Source organism: Culex quinquefasciatus, chromosome 1 (genome assembly GCF_015732765.1).
Source record: "Culex quinquefasciatus strain JHB chromosome 1, VPISU_Cqui_1.0_pri_paternal, whole genome shotgun sequence".
Taxonomy (NCBI): Eukaryota; Metazoa; Arthropoda; class Insecta; order Diptera; family Culicidae; genus Culex; species Culex quinquefasciatus.
The window spans coordinates 38,715,726-38,741,810 of NC_051861.1; the positions used below are offsets into that span (position 1 = coordinate 38,715,726).

The following is a 26,085-nucleotide window of genomic DNA, read 5'->3' on the forward strand; positions in this document are numbered from 1 at the left end:
GCTCCATAAGAAATACATTGTAGGAAAAAGCAAAAACTGCTCGAATGGAAATGCTCCATTATCACAACATGACGAAATCCACTGCTAAAATCTCCGTCTAAAAGCGAAATGTAATGATAAAATTAAAAAAATAAGAAATCTGGAATTCAACAATTTGAAATTTCAGAATTTACATATTCAAACAATAAAAAAATAGAATTCATAATTTGAAATTGTCAAAACTTACAGACTCAAAAAACCTAAAAAAGTACGAATTATTAAATTGAAAAATTATGAAAATATTACAATTGATTTTTTTTTGTTAATTTTTAATTTTTTATGAAAGTTCTTAAGTTATCAAATTATAATTTTTTTAAATTATTAGATTATTAATTTTTTAAATTATTTGATTATATTAAATTATTAAATTTTTAAATTTTTAAATTTTTAAATTAATAAATTATTAAATTATTAAATTATTGAATTATTAAATTATTAAATTATTAAATTATTAAATTATTGAATTATTAAATTATTAAATTAATAAATTGTTAAATTATTAAATTATTAAACTATTAAATTATTCAATTATTTAATCATTAAATTATTAAATTATTAGATTATTAAATTATTAAATTATCAAATTATTAAATTATTAAATTATTAAATTATTAAATTAATAAATTGTTAAATTATTAAATTATTAAACTATTAAATTATTCAATTATTTAATCATTAAATTATTAAATTATTAGATTATTAAATTATTAAATTATCAAATTATTAAATTATTAAATTATTAAATTACTAAATTATTAAATTATTAAATTATTAAATTGTTTAATTATTAAATTATTAAATTGTTAAATTATTAAATTATTATATTATTAAATTATTAAATCATTTAATTATCAAATTATTAAAACATTAAATAATTAAATTATTTTTTTTTTGCCATTTTCTTGGTTCGGATCATTTTCGGAGTCATATTTTTGTTTAGAGAAATTTAGAGAAGAAAATAATAGAAATTTCGTGTTTCGATTTACCAGAGTAAAGTTTTGGCGAGAATTATCAAGCACTAAATACCTAGATTTTATAATTTGGTAATTTATTTTATGGCTTCAATTTTTTAAAATTTTCGAATTTAATTTTTTTTCTGAATTTGTTTTTAAAGCAACGATATTTAAAGTGTTGCAAAAAATGCTAATATTGTTTCAGAAATGGCAAAAAAGGTTCCATTTGGTACAGGTGGGGTATGAATCCACAACTGATCAACGGTACTGATCCAAATGCCTTCTGTATTAGTCTTTTTTCGTTTAAAATTTCATTCATTATGTTACTCTCTTCTATGTTTGTCGCGATTTTTTTATATGGCGCGGATTTTTTCTCGACTTTTCCGTAACAACCCTGCATGTAGGGACATTTTCGGGACAATGATCTAACTCAAGTGTTGTTGTTTCACTTTAATGTTGTGTGTGTGTGTGTTGTATTGTTTTTCATCGAATGAAGTAATACTTCCTTACTTGCTTCTAACTATTTACAAAACACTTCTTTTCTCTGCTTCAGTTCACGCGTAATTTAGACAAAACCGCAAAACCCAATTGAGGTGAAATGATGTGGCAAATGTGTAAAGCTTTTTTGTTTTTGTTTTTGCATTCTGTTGTTTTTGTTATTGGAACTCTATTTAGTCAACAAACCATATTTTCTGGGTGGGAAGTGGTTTGGTTGGCGATCAGCTAACTAACCCTACAACAAGGCATATTCTCTGTTTTATTTTATGTTTTTTTTTTGCGTTTTGTTGAATAGGTAAAGTAGGACTGTATACTCTCTCAACTTATTTCAAGTAGCTATTTGCTAGTGTTTTTTTTTTCTCTCTTTATTTAGTACTAATAGTGGTGGTGGCTCTCAATTTATTCACACTCGCGATTGTTTTTCTTTGCTCATTTTAAAAATACTACAACTAAACTTAGAAAACAAGCTTATGTTTTAAATATATATATATATTATTTTCATCACTAAAAAACAAAAAAGAAGAACGACGAAAAGAGCACTGCTTCTATTGTTCTCTTCCCCCTCTCTTGACGGCGCGCATTTAGTAATTTAGTACAACACGAATGGCATCTCTTTCTCTCTAATCGTCCTCCTCGTCATCACTGTTTCACGACTGCCGGCAGTGGGACCACTTTTTCCACGAAATACACGACACCGGCTTCCGGGAACCGCTCCGCTTCGAACTACTTCCGCCAGGTTCCGCCGTGGAATGCCTCGAGCCGGCCTTGGGCGACAGGGAAAAACTCCGCAACTTTCGATGCTGACTCGAAGACCCACTCTCGGCATCGCCGGAACCCTCCCCGGAATAACCTCCGGCCGCCGTTTGATACTTTTGGTGTTTCTTTTTGCTGCTGCTTCCGCTTCCGGCGGCGCTGCTGCTGGTGTTGTGATGAATGGTGTGATAGTGGTTGTACTCGTCCATGACGAACGAATCGAGCCGGGACATGTACTGCTCGGTGGCGGCCGGGTCCAAGGAGGCACTTTGCTGCTGCTGCCGCTGGCGGGCTAGCTCCTCTGTAAGCAAAGAATCGGAAAGGGAGAATCGGCGGTGGCGGAGGTGGCACCTGGGGTGTTAATCGTGACCTGAACGTGTTCTGTGAGTTGGTTACGGTGGGCTGCGATCAGCGGTAAGTAGAAGGATGGGTTGGGGACAAACTAAACCCGGTGACCGTGGTTGGTCACTTTTTAACACGGCACTCACGCACACTATCAAAACAAACGTTTGGTAGTGTGTGTGAACTCCGTGTAAAAGGGGTGTCAAACTAAAAAGTGACCCCGTTCGTTTGACAACAGTTGGTGTCAAACCCAAGGGAATGGTGGAAAGAGAGGAATCACAAATCCGTATAAATAATTTCAAGATTTTTCAGGTGTAAACCGAAAACGCGATCAAAAATTAAAGTGGAAGAATAAGACTTTTAATTGTTTATTTAATTGTCGGTGTACAAGACGCCGCACTTTTTAATCATTTTCTGACGTCCATTCAATTTTGTAGTCCAAACCCAGTCATTAAATTGGAAAAATAAAATTCTTTTTCAAATTTTCTTTTCTTGATTTGTGTGCACCTACGTCGAAGACCAAGATTGTTTACTTTTTGCTCTTTGGTCTGACAGATTTGGTCTGTCAGCTTTATCATGGATTTTGGTCTGGTCTAGGCGAGGGATAGGACACAGCACCTTCCTGGTCAAACCATTGAGGGGTTTAAGTGTAATATAAATTTATTTAAGTTGAGAATGTGCAGAAACTGGCATTGCAGGGTTGCCAGCCCATCAAACTTTACAACTTATCGGATACAGTAGCTGTTCGGTAACTGGGCGTTGTTTAACTGGGCTGCTTTTTAACTGGGCGCTCGATAACTGGGCCGTAGCCCAGTTAAAAAGCAGACAAACCAAAACAAACAAAAATGACCGAGGGGTTAATGGATGCTAAAATCATATTCAATAAATAAATAAACTGTTTTTAAACTTTTATTTAATTTCAAGTTACAATTGAAGAAATATGAAAAGTAAGCATTGTATTAAATTTGAGTTACTTTTATTTTAATATTTCATCAGGAAAATATTATGCATCGGTGGTCTCCTCGTTATTTTTTGTTCAGCCCAATTAACGAGCAAGATTCGGTGACTGGGTGACGTTCTCAGCCCAGTTACCGAACAACTACTGTATATGGTTCTTGGGCTATCGCTGTTTCAAAATAGGAGGTTCGCTCAATTATCGACGAAAACTCGATTTATTCTTGCATGATTTGATAGTCGACAGCCCTGCTAAATTTGAGCAGGATCGGCGAAAGTTATTTTTAAAATTGTATTGTGGCGAAAGTTATTTTTTGCAAGTAATTTAAAGTTGAAATAAAATTTAACTTATGCCACGATACAGCCCCCTGGCACCACTGTAACTGTCTAGAACGTTTGACAGTCACCAAAACCTCGAAGAGCCCACGCATTAGTATGTGTGAAGAGCCCACCATAAACAAAGCATTGGATAGAGTATGTGCATTAGTATGTGTGAAGAGCCCACCATCAACAAAGCTTTGAATGAATTAGTATTGGTGTCTTGTGATTATTTACATGAAAATAAGGAAATGGCGAGCGCGAAAAAGTTTAACCAAAAATAACATTTTTGTGTTAATTTATTACGAAATTCGGTTTAAGTGGTCACGCGAGTGGACCTGTTTATCTTGGGCAGATTTCCGGATATTTATCGTGTGTGTATGAGGCCGGAATCCGAGGAGCTCTAGAAAAGGCAGGATGAGCAGCCGGAGAAGCAGAAGTAATTTTACCTCTTCCGATGACCGGTACCGGAACTGGTTCTTGTTGTTTCGGAGCAAGAACCCGACAGAAGCTGCTCTGATGCGTGGAGTAAGTAAAGAACCTTCCACAAAGGCAAAAGAAGGAACAACCAATTTAAAGGAAAAATCCGAATTGACCGAGAAAATCTGGGACCGGGGATCGAAAATGTCTTGCAATCGCGGAAGGAACATTCTTCAAGGAGTCCTGGACATGCGGCAAGTGTAACACGTGAAAAAGTAAATAATTTAAGAAACGTCTGAGCACTTTGTTTATTTTTCTAAATCTGACAGTAGACACCTTCGTTTTCTTCTTTGTTTGCTTGATGTTCGTTATCGAATATTTTGGTTTCATAAACATGGCGGCAGTGACAGAGGGCTGCCACGATATCACTGGGCAGTGTTGCCAGATTATCAAATTGTCAATAAATCTAAAAGATGTTTCTATTCAAAAACTTCTATAACAATGTAAATAAAAGTGTCACCGAGAGCATTTTTCATAACATCTGGCCTAACAAAATTATCATTCAAACTGGTTATATTACTGCGGCAGTATTAATTTGTAGGCAAAATCGATTGTATTTTCAATCGTGCAATCAACTGAAAACAGTTTAAAATTTTAACGAGTTTTAAACGAATTTTTCAAAAATATTTTCAAGGCAAGACCAAATAGTTTTTTTTAAATTTTCACTTTATTTTTTCTTAAGTCAAATTTGAATAATTGATTGGCTAATAAAAAATAAAATGCATTTTTCAATATTTCGTCTCCATCATTAGGGTGCGCCAAAATGGCAAAAGTTCAGCTATTCCGGATAGGCGGGCAAAAAAAAACTATAGTTTAGCATCCACAGAAGATCTCCTGAAAGTTTCAGCCAATTTGGTTAAGAATTCGGGGTGCCCATTCGATTTGACATTCAAACGTTTTCTACTGAACTCGAGTGATAAATAGCTCAATAAGAAGTAAGCAAGCAAGTTTCTATCAAAAGTTTTGCAAAATTAGTTGTTTAAATAGTGAAAATCAGCAAATTAGATAGAGTTAGGAACGAGTGCTTAACCTGCCAAACATACGAGAATTTCCCCTAAGTAAGTTGTAAACGAAGCCGTTTTTATCTGTTTCCAATCCAAACCTCTAATTTCCCTAATGATTGAGATTTTACAAACTCAAAATAAAAAAAAAATGTTTTTATTTTTTAGAATAACATAAATTATTATTAGAAAGTAGGAAATGAATTTATGAGAAAAGATTTTTAAAAATGCTTTGTTATCAGCATTTATGTAAATGCTCGTAAATATTCTTTGAAAATGTTTTTTTTTTTGAATTCAAGAAGAACGATTCTTCTAAGAATTATAAATTCCTGTGAATTAGAGCGAGTTGTGGCGCTATAACCACGGCAAATAGTGTCCAGGGCATTTGTGGAAATACGATGTCCCATCCTCGAGGGTCCCGGAGCACCAAAACTTCTTAGCATGGTGGCTCCCAACGATTAATTGCCTAAATAAACAGGAACGTGAGCGGGGGATCCCCACGTTTCTTCCACCCTGTAGATTCAGAAATGTATTGCTGTTTGAACATTCGTGTTCAAACTCAATCCAATTCAACGAATCATCTTTGCGGTTAACTTTACGCAGTTGGCCTGGCCGTTTCGACGTTTGTGATGTTTCAATGCATGTTAATGCAATGGCGCACTGCAAATGTTGATAATGACAAGAAGATGCTAGGCGTCAATCAACCTAAGGCATTCTCCAGGATGCCCTCGAAAGACTGGCTGCGCTAGGGTTAGATTAGATTAGATTAGATTAGATTAGAATTATAAATTCCTGTGAATTAATTATTTATTTTTGGCTTAAATTCTGTGAGTACTTTCTTTTTAAAAGTCTTTTTGCATCATTAGTCCAAACACAGATTTATACACTTTGGCAGCAGTGCTGGAAAAGTGCCATACAAATGTAAAAAAAATCGGTACCTTGAAACTTTTTTTATCGATTTATTATCTTCGGTAAGTTAATATGTATGTATTACATTGGTGGTATACATTTCAAATTTGGAATTTTTCGAAAATATATATTTTTTTTAAACTTTCTATAAAACCCAAAACACAAAATGGTAAAAATCGTAAAAAAAAATTACCGTTCTGCGATTTTTTCAACAACACATTAGGCTGATACAAATTTTATTTAAAGTTTTTTAAAGTTGTTTTGTGTAACAAGCTAAGGAAATGCTCGTTAAAAAGTTAAAAAATCTGTCGGATTTTATTATAATCATCTTATTCTAGGTCTTGACTAAGACTTTGTTAGAACAAGTTTTTAAAAAATCCAGTTTTTTAATGTAAAAAATTGTTTTTAATTTTTTTGATTTTCCGTACGTTCTACTCAACTAGTGGGGCAAGACGAACAACCCGTTGGGGCAAGAGGAGCAATGCATGAAAAAAACATGTTAATTTGCTAACAATTAATTCAATTAATTGAACTGTTATCGATTAGATACATCAGATTAGGATGTATTTGAAACATTTCTTTCATTTTTAGATTAAATAATAGTATGTTACTTAAAATTTGATCGCTTTTACGAAAAAAATATTATTTTGATGAAAAAAGGGAAATTTTCATAATATCACTATATTTTGCATGGACAATTTTTTTTAACAATTGTTTACCAGTTTTTAAGTACGTGTATGTATTTATTTTCCAATAAAATATGTTGTTGCAGCAATTCGTATTTTTTTCCATACTAAAAATGCATATGGTACACTTGCCCCACCTGAAAAAGATTTTTTTAAAACTCAACAAAAATAACCAAAAGTTAAATCATACTTTAAAATAGGTGCAAGTCATTGGTAGGGACACTACTGATCTAGGAAAAATAGCATTTTGATAAAATGAGCCTTAAAACGAACCCTAAGCCTTATTTTGTACTTTCCAAATATTATAAGAAAACAACAGTTTTGAAAAAACTTAATTAAATCTTATGCCTCGTGGCGTTTACGTCGTTTTTTCGGTTATGTGGTAGTAGAATCAGCTAATTGCATTGCTAGCAACAATTCCTCATACTGGAAATAATCAAAATTGTATAAATTACGGCCGTACGAGCGATCGGTCCTCTTGCCCCACCTTCCCCTACATTTTTTGAAGATTAATGATTGCATAATAACTTAAATAGTGTAAAATGCCTTTTTAAACACTTTTTGCATTCAAATGTTGAGACTATGAAATGTTCTTTAAATTTTTATTTTTTGTAAATCTTGTTTCTAGAGTTTCGCAATTTCGCAATTCGCAATTTTCAGTGTAAGAACGGGCCTTGACCGATCTTATGCACTAGGTTCCCGACGAACACGCACTGCTCTTACACCTACATCTCACCCTTGCTCTGAGTCAGTACGAGCAGCACGCTAGAACACGCTTTGAGTGTTCTTGCCAGGCATGCACACCTTCTTTTCCGGTTACGCATTTTAACTCGGCCGGGGGTGGTACATTACGTAGGGTTTGATGTAAGTACACGCAGCCCAAATCCGTTGAACATCGCTTTGACCATCCGATGCTCACATTTATGAACATCGGATGTTCACATCGCCGTAAACATTACACACACCAATGCATCGCTTGACGGTGTTCGTGTATTTTATGTGTCGAGCGCTATGACTTCCTCTTCTTTTTGCCTTCCTCACCTTACTGAGGAAAGGCTATAAAATCACTCGAAAAATGAACTTCTTAATTTGACCACCTATACCCACCTTCACGTATACATATCGACTCAGAATCATGTTCTGAACAAATGTCTGTGTGGATGTGTGTAGGTGGGTGGACAAAAAAAATGTCACTCGATTATCTCCGGACTGGATGAACGGATTTTGACTGATTTAGTCTCATTCGATCCGTCTTGGGGTCCCATAGGTCTCTATTTAAAATCAGCAAGTTTAGTTAAGTACTTCAAAAGTTATGCTAAAAAAACGATCTTGACTACATTTCAGAAGATTGTAAAAAGGGTGGTTTTTGTTAGAAACCCCGTCTTGTTATACATTTTTAGAAAGGTATTGAAAATACCTTTCTAACGAGCCCAAAACATTGAAGATCTGACAACCCTATCAAAAGTTATAAGCACTTAAGTGTTATTTACCCACTTTTTTGAGGCCGGATCTCATATAATTTGATGAAAACGTTGTCCGGATCTAGCATGCGATCCATCGTTAGATGGGTAATCAAAAGACCTTTCCAACGAGCCCAAAACATTAAAGATCTGACAACCCTATCAAAAGTTATAAGCACTTAAGTGTTATTTACCCACTTTTTTGAGGCCGGATCTCATATAATTTGATGAAAACGTTGTCCGGATCTAGCATGCGACCCATCGTTAGATGGGTAATCAAAAGACCTTTCCAACGAGCCCAAAACATTAAAGATCTGACAACCCTATCAAAAGTTATAGGCACTTAAGTGTGGCTTATTCACTTTTTTGAGGCCGGATCTCATATATTATGATGAAAACGTTGTCCGGATCTAGCATGCAACCCATCGTTAGATGGGTAATCAAAAGACATTTGCAACGAGCCCAAAACATTGAAGATCTGACAACCCTATCAAAAGTTATAGGCACTTAAGTGTTGCTTATCCACTTTTTTGAGGCCGTGTTATTTGCAATTAAGTTTTCATAATACCGTTTGTTAAAGCCTGATCTCGAATATTTTGGTTGAAATGGTGGACGGATTCATTATGCGACCCGTCATTGGATTATTACAAAAACTTCATCACCGTCATCGTCGGCCTGGATTTCTATCGTTTTCCCCAAATCAACCTCATGCTCGGGCTGATTCTCTCAGATGTTTTCTCGCAAACCACATTTTCTTTGAACAAAAAGGAAACTCAGAATTACTAGGTTGCTTTTTTCAGAATGAAGTTTATTTTTTAATGTTGATCTCTTCCGGGAGTTCCATCAATCAATCTTTCTTTAAAACCGTTAGTTTGAGAACTGAAATAATCTGGGTCATCGTCTCGTAGCCGCAGCACCACCCAGTTCCGTCCAAACCCAGTTGCTGCTCAGCTAGTTCTTTAGGTTCTGATTGCACTCCGCCAACAGCAAGAGGTTGTCCACTTAGAGCAGATTGTCGTCGACTTGGTTCCGAACGCAGTCCAGTAGCTCACTATCGAACTGGACCTGTTCCAGTTCGTGGGAATTTTTCCATCGGTTCAAGAATGATAAAGAAATCCCTAGTAATGATTGCCTCCTTCTCTGGCTTGTGGTCAACATTTTTGTAGCTTCAATCCCCGCATCTCTCACTTCCGTCGGACGCAATCCGGGTCAACAGCGACGACGACGGTGGTGATCTACTGCCAAGAACCCGTGCCAACCCGGAACAAGTTCCTGAAAACATGAACCGTAAAGGTCGATGGCTTAAACAGCAGCCGCCAGTGGGCATCGGAGCCGCACAGCTTCGTGAGTGACATCGCTCCCGCAAAAAGTGTAGCACAGCACCTGAAAGAGGAAGAAAATATGAAAATTGAGTGATCCCTTTTCCCAACCAAATAACTCTCAAAACTCACCCAAAAACTGCGGGCAATCAGATCCAGCTGGTCACGCACTCGGGAACCAGAAGCAATGAGCTATTATGCACCACGGTCCAGAAATTCATAAAATGAGAAAAATTCACTTTATCTAATCGAGACATGACCAACATGACAAACTGCAGTGGAGTGCGAAGATTGTTTTGACAGTTGGATGGAGAAAACAAACAACACTCGACGAGGGGAGCGTGGATGGAAAATAGGTTGGTAGGATGTGTAACCGGGTGATCTATCGGAGTCGTAGAATTATACATACAGACAAAACAATGTAAATGGGTCAATGTCGGGAAATGTGAATTGGGTACTAAAGCCCTATGACAATTTTTATGTACAACGGTTAAAAACACGCTTAAAACACATTTCTGATCACTTTTTTTCATTTTAATGCAATTTTTTTTCTGACAAGACAACATTTTTTCGATGGATCAACTATGGTCCCCTTGGAACGAGCTGTCAAGTAGGAGCTTTTCTGTTAAGAAGGACCGCGAGGTAAATTTTTTAAAATTGATTTAAAAATCCATTTTAAACATTGTGTGGTCGTACAAAGGGTCATTGTACTCAGAAAAATAAGCTTTATCGCTGTAAACAATAATATCAGCAATCTATGCTTCATTTTAGGACCCAATTTCAGAAATTGTTGCCTTACTCACTTTATTGAGGAAAGGCTCTACCATCACTCGAAAAATGAACAATCATGTGACCCATCCTTGAATGCGTAATTAAAATACCTGTACGCGTCCAAAAGATAGAACAGAGAGAAGGGATTTATTTGGGGTAAGGGGTAAGTTGGACATTTTTATTCTATCACTAAAACTATAATAATGTGAGGAAGGCATCAACCACCTTACGGTGGATTAAGTAACGTTTTTTAAATAGCGAAAGGTTCTTCCCGATCTTCTTAGAAAATCTGCAGGAAACGTCAAACTGAAAAAAAACGATCCAAGCAAGCCGAGTGTGGCTTGGTGCCGCGTCGCGTTGTTTATTTATTTCAACCAATAAAACAACAAATTAAATTCAATTAAATTGTCTAAACAGATGCGTTCGCAGAAAAAAGTGTAGTGCAACAAGTTCGAGCTGGACTTTGTCACAGCCGTCCTCCCGTTCTGGCCCCGCCTGTATGGGAATCTGTCCACCGACGTGGAACAGGCGGCGGTCGTCACGAAGGCAGGTAAGAATATCGCCGTAGCAGCTAGTACCGGTCTGCATTCCGTCCCAATACGACACTCACGCTCAGGCGGCCAGATTGTCGAGCTAAGGTCAATCCAAACTGTTCCGATCTGGCGTCGTCGAATTCGGTCCGTCATTTCTTGCCTGATGGATGTGGACAGGATTCCGACGCTTCCGTTTCATTGAAGCAGCAAATGTCAAAAGAAATTTTATTTTGCCGGATCGTTGTGCCGGATGGCAAAAAATGACAGATTGGAACGGAACCGAACAAGTGTGTATATAAGAAAATGCAGAAAGAAATCGCAATCGAAAATCGCGCCGGATCGGAACAGTTTGGATTGACCTCTAGTCGTTCGGCAGTACGTTCCTGCCAGCAAGTTAAAAGAAGTGTTTGTGTTTTGCGGGACGGAAACACGCTGACCAATCCGAAGCATGTTGGGAGTAAAGCTAGGAAAGGACAAAAATTAAAATTAAATTTTAACTTTCTCAATCTCTTCCCCCCGTTAAGATCTAACGCCCCGAAAACAAGTACCAGCGCGTGCTGATCGCCCTTTCCCCTGAGCGAGGTCCCCGAGGAACAGCTGCACAAATCGGTCGACAAACACGGGGCTTTGCTTTACAAAATTCAGCCATTCTGTCGACGTGGTTCGAGGTCGTGTCGGCGTCCCTCCAGCACGCGCCGTTTTGTGGAGAAGCACCGGGCGCAGATCGTAAGCAGTGCGTTCAAGTTTATTAACGAGACGAATCCGACGGTGGAGACGCACGTTTGGAATTCGATCGTGCTGGTGTGGCGTGCTGGCGGGAAGTGCTCAAAGATCGGACGGACAAGTTCCACACACTGTTCTTTGAGAAGCGAAATCAAAATTGTAATTGCAAAGCATCGCCGTTGCCTCAGACGTCCAACAAATCACGGCCTCCCATCTGAAGCTCAACCGCTCGAACGCGTCAAGTTCAACAGCGGCTCGACCGAGCGACACAACGAACCCAAGGCCAACTTGCACAGCGCGCTCCGCTTCGAAGATGAACTCCACACGCTGGTCTACAAAATCTGCCGTCTATATTTCAATCGCATCACCCTTACCCGTGACCAGGCGTACGTACTCAACCTGGAGAACCTCGTCCGACAGTTCCAGTGCGTCAAAACGGTCCAATTCCTGGCCGGACCAGGCCAACCCATCAGCGCTCTTTTCGACAGCTTTTTCGGCACATAGTCGGTGACTCACGCCTCCAATCGGAGTACATTCTCGAGGCCCTCTGCGACAGCATCAACTCTCGAATCGTGCTGGAATCGTTCCATTTTTGCAGCGGTTTATCTTCAGAGTGATTTGAGGAACACGTGGAGGAATTGGGTTTCCCGTTGGAGCCGAAACGGAGGTATAAGTCTTCATTTGAGTCTTACTCGGCCCATGTCCAACAATCTGTTTATTTTTTCAGCTCGAAGAAGCATGTTTGTCGTCTCCTTAATCCGGTTAGCTTTCCGAGCCGAAACTTCCCCAAAACTTCGGCCCTGAAACTCGCAGAACGCAGAAAAAGAACGGACCGAAATGGTACAAAAAACTACAACAACCCTGAGAATATAAATCTCACTCACAACTTTCACTCTTTCCACAGCGTGCATTTTCCGTTAGTAAATCCCGCCCCGACAAAAACCAAATTGCAAAACCTGCTGAAGACGATCTTTGACCATATCTCTGAGAAGCATCCACCTCACCGACTCCGCCATCAGCAAGAGCATTCTCGCTCTCGCGTGGGTCTATGTGACACCCACTTCCGGCGTGGCAGCAGATATTTTATTCTAGCGTCGAAAAAAACGAGGATGTTTTGTGGTTGCGCGGTTCTTCCGATTGATCGAGGTCGATCTGGTGCTGGTCGAGCATCACCAAGCGGAAGCCCAGATGGAAACCGCACGGTCGACAGTTCCTTCAGCAAATTTTTGATGCGCTGGAATCGAATGACCGACGAGCACAAGCCAGACGAAACAGACTGAGCATTTTTGTCCAGATTTATTAATTTCAACTCTGCTGCTAGAAAAAAAGGTTTACGGATGACTAGAGTAACGAAGATTTATTGTAAAACGTTTGTTGTTAAAACTGAATAAAGATAATTTAACGCTTTAGAAATTATTTCCTTTTGTAGGGAATTTTAATCAAAGCAGATGTTTTTATTGCTTTAACTTGAAAATTAAATTAAATGAATCTAATGTTTTCACTGTAAACAGTTAGATTTAGTTTAATTTTGAAGTAAAAGTAATAAAAACATCTGTTTTGATTAAAATTCCTTCAAATTATTTAATTTTAACCCAAAATAATAACTGACAGAGTCATCTAGTGACAAAAACATTGAACAGAGCCATCTAGTGGCGAAAAGCAATACTGCTCAGCAGCAGCAATGTACGGTGGCGCCGCCAGTGTTGAATAGAGGAAACAGCAAAAAAGCTGCGCGAGGCGACACGCACACAATCATACGAACTGTCAAACCCCATTCGAAGCAAGATGAACATCGGATGGTCAAAGCGCTTTGAGCATCGAATGTGCATGATCGTTTGTGACCATTCGATGCTCAAAATTGCGATACCAATGTTCAAAGAATTCGCATTGGTTGTTTTGCGTGTATAAGCGCCTAACCATTTATAGTGTGCCTATCAACTTTCATTAAAGCAAAAACTGTTTTATTTTTAGTTTGAATTCAAAAACTTATTGTTATTTACTGTGTATTGTTTTCTCCTGAAATCTTCCTTATTGTTGAGTCTGTTTATCTGTTGCTATTTCTTTTGTCGCGGTGTTTTGTTACAATTTTTGGTCCTAAGCATGTTATAAAAGTTTACCAAATATACAATAGTAATATTTGTGTTAATCCTTTAACCATTCCATAAATTGAGTAAGGGCTCAAACCTCACTTGTTTGAAAAAAGGGTGAAGATTGAAAACAATAGACAGTAAAAGAGAATTTATTTTATAAAAATCAAGTATCAATAGTAAGAGAATGATGAGCGTATTTTGAAGAATAAAAATGAGAAGCTAGATGTATTAGATGTAAAATTAGACAATAGTTAATAAATAGAGATACAAAACAAGCTTAGATTATAGTAATGATAACTTATAGGACAGATAAAGAATTATTCAAATAAATAAATTCACAATAAAATCAAAAAAGATTAGGCGAATAATAAATAGACTTGATACTACTAGTACATTAAGGAAAATTATATTTTTAAGGAAAAAAAAACAAAACAAAGTTTGTTACAGCAGTATCAATTGATATAAAAGAGTGGAAAAGCTTTGAGAGATAAGAGAATCAAAAGTTAGTAATATTAAAATCAAATGTTGGATATTAAATAGAAGAATCAGTGCAGAATTGGGGATCAGAAGAACAAAATAAAAATAGGAGATAGGTGGTAGCTGAGAATGAAGAGAAGAGAAACCCCGTTGTGCGATGTTTCAGGTACATCCACAGCAGTTGACTCAACATACTGCGAATCAAAACAATACCGTCTACAATCACAAATTACTTCCCTTTCCCACATTGTCGCGCCCCTTTCTTTTAGCCGTCTCGACTCTGACCCGCGGTGGTCAAAGGTTTACGATCCGTTTCCTAGGTCATCATGAAAACCAAGCCAACGTGGAGGTAAGAAAATAGGACACTCGCAAGGAACCAGAGCTATACTGTTCTGATCAAGATAATTCAGATGATCTAACAGAACTACGGATGTAGTTAGTTACGCTCCTTCCAGGATGTTCCTTACGTGGACGTCAACCGAAGAGCACGCAACAAGGTCAGTGCCATTGCATGCTCTTAGGTATCAATCCTTGGCCTGCAAAAAAAAAAAACCCTTTTTTCAACATTTTTATTTTCAAAACCGCTGTATCTTCCCAAGGATTAGACATAGGACAATGGTCAATATAAAGATTTTTATGTAAAATTGTCTGGGGAATCGATTGCCACTACCAGTTTTCAAAAATTTTGACGTTTAGACCACTTTTCAAAAAAACTGTTTTAGTAAATGATTCCTGCATTTTTCGTCAGTCTTTTGGTAACATTTTAGGCTATTATCTCAAAAATTTTGAACGAAAAAACATCGTGACATCACCTTTAAATTTAAGTTTTAGACTTAAAAATCAAAAAATCTCACAGATATGGCGTGTATTTTTGTTTCAGTGTATTTTTTCCAGAAAGCCCGTCCAATTTCCTACAATTTTGTCTTTGACCACTTTTTGATACGACGCAACGGCTTCTAGATACAGTTATTTTTAAATTACAAAATACAAAAATATTTAAATACCTTACGCCATTCTCAAATGTCATTATCGAGTGTAACTGGCTCCATATACACAAAAATGGCTTATATAGGCCTAGGATAACATCAAATTCTTGAATTTGTTTAACGAATGCAAATTATATGTTAATTATTTCAATATTTTTAAATTCACCCGTAATTCAATGCACCTTAAATATGGTTACATCAAAAAATAAAGTTGAAATTTTTTGCGATCAATATTTCGATTTTTTTAAACAATCAGTATTGATTCAAAAATTCATAACTCGGTCAAAGATTTTTTGCACAACCTGGAAATTTCTGAAAAGTTAGCATTTTATGTCTTCTAAAACATATCAAAAAATAAAAAAAAATTAAAACAGTGTTTTTTTTTTGCAAATCATGTTTTAGTGACGAAAAGTTAAATTAAAAATCACCTTTTTTACCGTGTATCATTTTTTTTTTCAGTGTAGTCCTTATCTCATCCCTACAACTTTGCTGAAGACATCAAATCGATCAAAAAATTCCTTCAAAAGGTACAGATTTTCGAATTTTCATGTATCATTTTTGTATGGACAGCTGCCAAATTTGTATGGAAATTTATATGGACAAACTAATGATGCAAAATGGCTTCTTTGGGCATACCAAAGGCACCAAAAAAGTTTCAGCCGAATTAAAAAATACAAAAATTGAAATTCAACAAAAAATCGATTTCGTAAAGAACTGCTCAAATGGTATTGCAAGTTTGGTTTGTGATTTCTTGAGTTACGAAATTTCGCTAGAATTTTTTCGAGTGTAATGCCATATCTAAAATCACTTAATTTAGAAAATGTTACTCAGCGTTGGAATTTCAATCCATAGAAAGGAATTTGATCTTCTACAATGCAAAAGTAAGCAAATCCGAGATGTCCCATCCAGGAGCATCAAAACATCGCAGCATGGTGCAACTAACAAACATTTTCCAATAAAAAAATTTAAGCTTCTCACACAAAAGCACACACGATTAGTATACTGGCAACACTCGCACCATTCCCGGCCCACGCCCAACTCACCGTTGATGTCGTGCTCGGTAAAGTACACGTTCGCCAGGTCCCGTTCGGCCTCGTAGTGGTGCGCCTCCAGGTACGGCAACACCGTGGAACGTCGCAGCGCATCGCCTTTGAGGGGTGGAATCGGCACCAGTGGACAGGTCGCCACCGGCGCGCAACGGAACCATCTACAAGGGAAGGTTGAATTTATTTGAAGTTTTTTTTTTTTTTTAAAGGAACTCCGTTCAACTTACTCGTGCTGTCGAATCTGCTGCAGCGTAAACCGTCGGGCCGGATCTTCCTGCAGGATGTTGGTCAGGAGGTCCGCGAGGCGCGATTCCAGCCAGTCCGGGGCGACCCACTTGCACTTGCCAATGTTCTCGAGCAGCTTGTAGATGTTGTCCCCCTCGTACGGGTACAGACCGGTCGTAATGTTGTAACTGGAAGGTTGAGGAGGGAATCATTAAAGTTTTTTTTTATAATTTCACTGCCGGCCAAACTTACAGGGTTACCCCGGTGCTCCAAATGTCCACCTTATACCCGGAGAAGACGTCGTGGCCGTTGGCAATCTCCGGCGGTTGAAACGCCGGCGAACCCTGCCCCGTCGTGCATTCGTCACTCGGAGCAAACTCATCCAGGGCCTACCAAGATAAGAAACAAAAGAAAGTCACTACACGAGCTTAATTTTGAACAAGTTTGACAGTTTACCTCCGCCACCCCGTAATCCGATATCTTCAACGTGTGGTCCAACGTCAGCAGCAAATTCCCCGGCTTGATGTCCTTGTGGATGATTCCCCGACCGTGCAGGTACTCCAGCCCGTCCAGCAGCTGGACAAAGTAGTCGTGGGCCTGGTGCATCGGCAGTTTTCGCTCCGGAGGCACCGAATCGAGCATTTCCTGCAGCCCCCCGACGCAGTACTCCATGATGAGGTACATCTTCTGTTTTTCTTCGTTGTATAGCACGTCCAGCAGTTCGATTACATTGCGGTGGTGCAGCGTTCGGAGAAGTTTGATTTCGCGCCGGACGTTCTGCTCGCCGTTGGGGATGCGGCGAAGTTTGCGCTTCGTCAGGATCTGGGGGATTTTGAGAAAAGTTTTAGTTTTTTTTACGTTTGACTGCTTTTTAAGTTGACTACAGCCCAGTTACCGAAAGAGTACTGTATTTCTAGATTAAATTTTCAAAAGGTCCTACCTGCATAGGAAGCCCATGACTCATAGCATAGAATAGGAATAGGTACTCTAGAATTGACGTGCTAAGAATTTCTGTACCGTCCAGGGTCAGAATGTTTTGCTTTTGTTGTTTTTTGTTTTTCAAATTTCAGACCAGGGACTCGTAATCGGGCTGTAGTGGACGAATTTAGATGCTTCAAATTGCAAGAGATGGGACCGTGGTGTAGGGGTAAGCGTGATTGCCTCTCACCCAGTCGGCCTGGGTTCGATCCCAGACGGTCCCGGTGGCATTTTTCGAGACGAGATTTGTCTGATCACGCCTTCCTTCGGAAGGGAAGTAAATGTTGGTCCCGGACTAACCTAAAAGGTTAGGTCGTTAGCTCAGTCCAGGTGTAGGAGTCGTCTCCCTGGGTCCTGCCTCGGTGGAGTCGCTGGTAGGCAGTTGGACTAACAATCCAAAGGTCGTCAGTTCGAATCCCGGGGTGAATGGAAGCTTAGGTGTAAAAAGAGGTTTGCAATTGCCTCAACAATCAAGCCTTCGAATACCTAGTTTCGAGTAGGAATCTCGCAATCGAGAACGCCAAGGCAATGCTGTAGAGCGAATAATTTGATTTTTTTTTTTTGGGTTTTTTGTGGTGACAGGTGGCAGTGCGTGGCCGAATGGTTACGCTGTCCGCTTTGTAAGCGGATGATTCTGGGTTCGATTCCTATCTGCTGCAACCTTCCATCGGATGAGGAAGTACAATGTCGGTCCCGGCCTTGGTTGTTAGGCCGTTAAGTCATTCCAGGTGTAGGAGTCGTCTCCATGCCATAAGTACAAACAACACACCAAACCAAGCCTACTCCGGTGGAATCGCTGGCGGCGGTTGGACTCGCAATCCAAAGGTCGTCAGTTCAAACACTGGGGTGGAAGGTTCCTTGGAGTAGAAAGAGGTTTGGGTGCTCTCCCCATTCAAGTCTTCGGACTCCTAGGTTCGAGCAGAAACTTGCAATAGAGACCACAAAAGACCCGGGGGGTCGTTAATGTGGATGGTTTGATTTTTTTTTTTGGGTTTTTGTCCTCTATCTGACCACCACAAAATTTCCCTCTAGGGGTTAAACAGGTTCCGGGACAATACGGATTGTTTAACGTATTTGTTCCGAAACGGTATTTTTGGTCGAAAAATGTCAATAAAAAAGATGAAAACAATGTATATTTTGAACAAATATTAGGTCTATTCCCGTACTTGCAGAATTGCAGAATTTCTGCAGGTATTAAAGTTTTTTTTATTTATTTCAAAATATTAAAAAAAAGGATGGCAAAAAAAGTAATTGAAAGAAGTTTACCTCTAGAACGGTGACATTATCGTTTTATGCAGCACAACATTTTATTTAAAAAATCAAGGTTATATTATTATTGAGTAACTAGAAATTAACTTTGATAAGGTAGGAATTATATATTAAAAACAACTCAAAATGTTCATATTAAGTAGATAATTTTACAAATGAGAGTGGCAGGTACGTTTAATAAATATGATTAAAAAAACAAACAAAGGTTTTATATAGAAGGGACCACAAATACATGTTTTAATAGCAGAATCTTGCAAACGATTATTCGAGATAACACTAAACTAAATTATGACTGGATGTCACATGAAAGAACAATTGTTATGCAGCAAAATTGACAAATTAAAACAAATAATCACAAATTCAAAAAATAAACACATTAATTAAGAAATGATTAATTAAGAAACTAATAATTCAAATTGAGAAACTTTAAAAAAAAGGTGCAGTGGTAATCCTACAGGCATAACCATCATGACGAAGAACTTCGGACACAAAAGTAAATGAAAATTTTAGAGTTTTTAATTTTTGCGTTTCTTGGCCACAAAATCAATCACGAAATAGTTATTTCGTAAGATCTATTTATTTTTGCTCAAAGATGGTCTCATGGTATTTTGGCGTTTGATAACAATTAATACTTTCAAACGCTTCTTCAGCTAATCGCAATGGCAAAATTTTCGGGCCAGTTGATATGAAATCATTTCATCAATTCTCTGTTAAATTTTCGGCATTGAACAATTTTCAAGAAATATTTTGCAAATAATAAAATTTATTACAAAGAGTCACTCTGAACCATGTGAGACACAACACAAAAACCCTAGAGCTTGATACCCATATTACCCAAAATCTTATGGTTCCGCAAATGTCCCCTTATCGGAACATCCCCCGGGCCTCCGTCCACTCCAGGTAGTGGCCACTACTGCCAAAATGTCAAATTTCATGTCCAGTATCAAAATCCCTAAAGTTTGATACCCATATTGCCCCAACTCTTATGGTCCCGTAAATGTCCCCTTATCGGAACATCCCCGAGGGCCTCCAGCCACTCCAGATGGTGACCACTACTGCCAAAATGTCAAATTTCATGCCCAGTATCAAAATCCCTAATACCCATATTGCCCCCTACACCCCTTCGGTGGTAGACCACCGACTGAAGCCAGCCTTCAAATTTCCCGTGGTTTTGTAGGGCGAAGAGAGAAGGCTGGCGCTCGCGAGAAGAGCTAAGCTCGAGCTCCCTCCACGTGGAGGGAGTGGCGTTTATATTTATTTCAAAACCGTCGGCCGCGCTGCTTCTGAGATTTTCCCCTCTGCTTGGGGAAGGTGTTTCATTTTTCGGTTTCATTTCGCTTCGCGAAATTTTGGATTGCTACCAATAAATCAGTTATTTGAGAAATTTAAAAATGCAAATAATTATATCAGAAAAAAAGTCACAAATTCAAAGCTTACGAAATTTGAATAATTAAAAACTAATTGTTTCAAAATGTTTAAAATTAAAAAAAAAATTAAGAAAAATTAGAGTTGAAAAAAAATTCGAAATAAAAAAACAGAAGTTTATTTATGAGTTCAGAACACCAAAAATTCAAAAGCTACAGTAAAAACGTTACTTAATCCACCTTAAGGTGGTTGGTGCCTTCCTCGCATTCATGTTGTATTTTAGGTGGTTTTTACAAATTAATTTAAGAGTTTTTTTTTTATTTTTTTTTATTTGTTTTTTTTAATTATTGTTTTTACTTGAACAGAAATTTTCAATTCTTTTTTTTTCTTCTTTTTTTTACCAACTCTTCAAAATAAAGGTGAAAAGTCTCATGAGTTATATATTTCAGTAAAAAGTTCATGTAAATCTTTGTCGAGACAAAATGATGCAGCAACATAATTAATACAGATTTTTTCCAGAAGAGACGCAGACACTGCTTAAGCGATGTGGCAACCGGGCGATACGCAATTACGCATGCAAGGGGGTGTGGCTGCCAATCCCCCGCGTGGTCAAAAAGTCAAAAAAGAAAAAAGACCCGGCCTTTGAGGTTATGCAAAAAATCACCCTTTTTTGTAGCTACAAAAAAACTTTTTCTTGGCATAACTTTAAAAGTACTTCACTAAACAGAATAAAATTTAATAGGGTCTTAGGGGACCCCAAAACGAACAGAATAAGGCGGATCCGGCCAAAATCGGTACAGCCAGTTCTGAGATAATCGTGTGGAAAAAAAAAAAATCATGTCTACACACATCCCCACAGACATTTGTTCAGAATTTGATTCTGAGTCGATAGGTATACGTGAAGGTTTATCTAGGAGTCGTATTTAAGAAGTTCATTTTTCGAGTGATTTTATAGCCTTGCCTCAGTGAGGTGAGGAAGGCAAAAATAATAATATAGAAAACAAAAGTAATTAAAATTCGAAAATAAGTAAAATTCAAAAAAATAAATCAAAAATTTTAAAACTCAGATAAAAAAAATAGAAACAGTCAAAATTTTCAATCTCTAAATCATCTAAATTTGAGTTTCTAACCTAAAATATAACTCAAAAAAAATGTGTATTTTTTATGATTCAAGATGGCAGAGAAATTAAAAGTTCTTGAATTCAAGAACTTAACAATTCAAGATTTAAGAATTTAAGAATTTAAGAATTTAAGAATTTGAGAATTTGAGAATTTAAAAATTTAAGAATTCAAGAATTTGAGAATTTAAGAATTTGAGAATTTAAAAATTTAAGAATTTAAGAATTTAAGAATTTAAGAATTTAAGAATTTAAGAATTTAAGAATTTAAGAATTTAAGAATTTAAGAATTTGAGAATTTAAAAATTTAAGAATTTAAGAATTTAGGAATTCAAGAATTTAAGAATTTGAGAATTTAAGAATTTAAGAATTTAAGAATTTAAGAATTTAAGAATTTAAGAATTTAAGAATTTAAGAATTTAAGAATTTAAGAATTTAAGAATTTAAGAATTTAAGAATTTAAGAATTTAAGAATTTAAGAATTTAAGAATTTAAGAATTTAAGAATTTAAGAATTTAAGAATTTAAGAATTTAAGAATTTAAGAATTTAAGAATTTAAGAATTTAAGAATTTAAGAATTTAAGGATTTAAGGATTTAAGAATTTAAGAATTTAAGAATTTAAGAATTTAAGAATTTAAGAATTTAAGAATTTAAGAATTTAAGAATTTAAGAATTTAAGAATTTAAGAATTTAAGAATTTAAGAATTTAAGAATTTAAGAATTTAAGAATTTAAGAATTTAAGAATTTAAGAATTTAAGAATTTAAGAATTTAAGAATTTAAGAATTTAAGAATTTAAGAATTTAAGAATTTAAGAATTTAAGAATTTAAGAATTTAAGAATTTAAGAATTTAAGAATTTAAGAATTTAATTTAAGAATTTAAGAATTTAAGAATTTAAAAATTTAAGAATTTAAGAATTTAAGAATTTAGGAATTTAAGAATTTAAGAATTTAAGAATATAAGAATTTAAGAATTTAAGAATTTAAGAATTTAAGAATTTAAGAATTTAAGAATTTAAGAATTTAAGAATTTAAGAATTTAAGAATTTAAGAATTTAAGAATTTAAGAATTTAAGAATTTAAGAATTTAAGAATTTAAGAATTTAAGAATTTAAGAATTTAAGAATTTAAGAATTTAAGAATTTAAGAATTTAAGAATTTAAGAATTTAAGAATTTAAGAATTTAAGAATTTAAGAATTTAAGAATTTAAGAATTTAAGAATTTAAGAATTTAAGAATTTAAGAATTTAAGAATTTAAGAATTTAAGAATTTAAGAATTTAAGAATTTAAGAATTTAAGAATTTAAGAATTTAAGAATTTAAGAATTTAAGAATTTAAGAATTTAAGAATTTAAGAATTTAAGAATTTAAGAATTTAAGAATTTAAGAATTTAAGAATTTAAGAATTTAAGAATTTAAGAATTTAAGAATTTAAGAATTAAAGAATTTAAAAATTTAAGAATTTAAGAATTTAAGAATTTAAGAATTTAATAGTTTCAGAGTTTCAGAATTTCGTCAAAATACATCTTTTTTTTTTGTTTATACAAGAATACAAATTGGTAGCCCCGTTGAAGGTACAATTCATTTTTTGCCAATTAAATTTACCTATTATTCTGAAAAACATATTTAGTATATTCCGAGAAATATTCAAAAACAATTGAAGATCAAAGATTATTCCTAAACAAATATTTATTTGAAATTATTAAACTCAAATGAAATGTGTCTTTTAAAAGTACTATTAAAACAATTTGTTTTAATAGTACATTTTTTGTTGGGGTACTAGCCGTGCCAAAGTAATTAATTTTTTTATCAGGTAAAAATATTAGCACTAAAAAAATCGCTTTATCATTTACATCAGCGATTCTCAACGGGGGTACCGGGCCTACTTGATTTACATGGCAGGGGGTACTGGCCTAGAAGAAGGTTGAGAATCGCTGATTTACATGAATGAACTAAGCCTGAAATCGTTAACATAAAAAAATCGTTCTCAATAAAACCAGACATAAAAAACTACCCTAAAATAATGTATTATTACAACTAGTAATAAAATGCTTGATTTCACCCAACTTGCAAATTTTATGTAAGGGTGTACTCAACATCCATCACACCAAATTGCAGTAACTTTTCAACAAGAAAGAGACGCGAGAGCTTGCGGAAAAGTACGGGAACGCTCTTCTGCCGTTTTTGTGCAGAATCGCAGAATTTTGCAGTACGGGAATAGACCTATTGTTGAAACTTGTTCAATAGAGACTCTTACAACATAAAATCGAGCCAAACATTTCATTAGGGCACAAAATGAAAACGTAAACATTCGGGATTATTCCGCTATTCCATTCATTAGTACACTCATCTACATGCCCTCCAAGATTCAGATTGATAGCAACAATTTCCCATTGAAAAAATCACAAACACAAAAGGGCACATAACAATGTTCACTCCAAACTAGACAAAAAGTTCAATTGTGCCCTTTTATTTTTCGTTAGTTTTTCGTAGTTGAGGAACTTTCTATGTTATAAAGCAAATTTTTCATACATTCTTAACACTAATTCACTTCAAGACAAAGTTTGATTTACGTTTCACCAAGGATTTCTGCAGAAAAAAAAACTTCGTCAAAATACAATATTTGTTACGGTCCCGCGGCTGCTGTTCAGTACACTTTTGAAGAATTTTTATGTTTCACATACCTTATCTACACCATTCGATCATAAAACATCACCAATTATCATAATTTCCGCTGGATTCCTCATTATTTGTAACTAAACAAAAGGGCCCATAAACATCATTCAAAACAACACCCTTTTAGTTCTCTTCAGAATTGCATTCAGAACGGGCCCATTATGAACAACAGGTGGAAAGTTAAAAGGGCCCAATAACAAGTTTTTTTTTTAAATTATGAGTTTTAATTGCGAAAATCAATATAAATTAGGAAGCATTCAAGCAGAGTTGAGGATTATGATGTGTTTTATCGTATCATTTGTAAAAATACCATCAGTCAAGATTCTTTTTAAGATAGGAATTGAAACAAGTTGTTGTCTACTTTTTGCAAGCGATTTTATCGAATCGCGGTTTTTGGTTTTGTGCCCTAATGAAAAGTTCGGCTCGATTTATCGTATTATCGTACCGTTATAGTCAGACGATAATTTTATCGATTAAAATTTGGTTGAAATGTGTGATTTTAGAGAAAAATGTCATTTAGGTTATCAGCCGATGATAATTCGTTCATACTGTTAAAAGTCATATCAGGGCATCTGCAAGAGTCATCAAGATTGACTTTTTTTCTTTAAATCATTACATGCACAAAAAGGCAAAAAAAAAAAATAAGCGTTTTCAGAATCAAGATAATTTTCAAAATTATGAACAATTATGCGTACTATTGAAGTATAGGCTAACAGGACCGAATCTAAAACTTTTCAAAAAATGAAGAAATTTCCTTAATTATTCTTCCTCAAAAAATATGGTTTGGGAACTCAACAAGAAATTATTTCATTCGATTAAAAAACAACAAAACTGCTTTTCAAAATCCGTTCTGCGCCTGCCCAAAACACTAATCAAACTTGCATTAATTTCTGTTTTGTAGAGCATCGATTTCTTCCATCCCAAACAATCAATCACAAGAGATGGGAAAAGGAATAAAAGAAGAAAAAAAAAATACAATTCGTAGAGAGATAGAAGCGAAAGGTAAACAACGGTCTCGATGTCGGCCACTAACAGAGAGCCAATCCCAGATATTACTATAAAATGCGATCAATCTAATTAGTCCGCGTTCGATTTCCCGTTCCCTTTTGCCATCATCAAAGAGCGCCATCGGCATCGATTCGATTACGCAACCCTTTTGGCCCTTTCCCGAAAACCGACCCGTTCGTTCGTTCGTGCCTACCTTGACGGCCCGCCGGCTCAGCGTTTCCGAGTCGAGCACCTCCTTCACCTTGCCGTAGCTGCCCTCGCCGAGGACGTCCCCCATCACGTACTTGCCGACCAGTTTGCACTTTTTCCGCTTCGCCTGGTAGATGATGTCGGCGCTGTCCACCCGGTTGAACACGATCTGGGTCGGATCGATCGACAGGGACAGATCGAGCCGCTCGATTTCGTCGTCGTCCATCCACTGAACGGTGGCCGAGCGCTGACTGTCCACCGTTCGGTAGACCTGCTCCAGCTCGTCATCGTCGAAATCTTCCACCTGGGGCAACCCATTGCCGTTGTTGGTCTCCGCGACGTCCGGATCGTCCCCTCCGGCGTACCCGTACCGACTGGTACGACCTCCGGCCTCCTCCTGTTGCTGGTCCCCGTCTCCGTCCTCCTCCGCCGTGATCTCTTTGTGACCCAGGACCGTGCCATTGTTATTGTTCTGGTTCTTGTAGCACAACAGTTCCGACGTCGGGGCCGATTCCACCTCCATGGCCGCTGGAGGTCGTTGCCGTACGCGACCTTGCCGCCGTCCCCCGCTAGCACAGATCCCCACCGTGTTCAACCACCCCCTTCCGAGAGAGAGAAGATGAAAACACAGCACAACACTCCCACTTTTCGCACACCAAACACACCAACTTTGTCCTTCCTCTAATTTTCAGGACCGCTCCCGTGAAACCCGTTCCGGCGCCCAGCCCAGCATCGTCGTCGTCGCGGTTACGGAACACTCGCGCAAACTCTCGCGTAAAGTTGTCGAAAAACTTATTAATTTGCAGCAGTCGAAAAAGAAAAAAGTCCTTTTCCGTTCGATTTTTTTTTTCACGCCAGAAAATTTACGACCCGGTTGACATTTGCGATCACTTGAGATTCTCGTTTTCTCTCTTCTCC

General features: G+C 36.7%; 1 protein-coding gene across 2 annotated transcripts; it reads right to left on the minus strand.

Moving 5' to 3' along the window:
* Positions 1–1,429: 1,429 nt before the first annotated feature.
* On the minus strand, positions 1,430–26,085 carry LOC6047059 (serine/threonine-protein kinase stk11). 2 transcript variants are annotated; one of them, XM_038259976.1, is made up of 6 exons: positions 25,172–26,085; positions 17,020–17,385; positions 16,816–16,952; positions 16,566–16,751; positions 16,336–16,499; positions 1,430–2,544 (listed from the first exon to the last, which is right to left on the minus strand). In XM_038259976.1, exons 1-6 carry the CDS (start codon positions 25,688–25,690, stop codon positions 2,138–2,140), a joined length of 1,779 nt encoding a protein of 592 aa, XP_038115904.1. In that variant the 5' UTR covers positions 25,691–26,085; the 3' UTR covers positions 1,430–2,137. The 2 variants fall into 2 exon arrangements, with proteins under 2 accessions (XP_038115904.1, XP_038115911.1); XM_038259983.1 differs by having other exon boundaries at positions 2,250–2,594.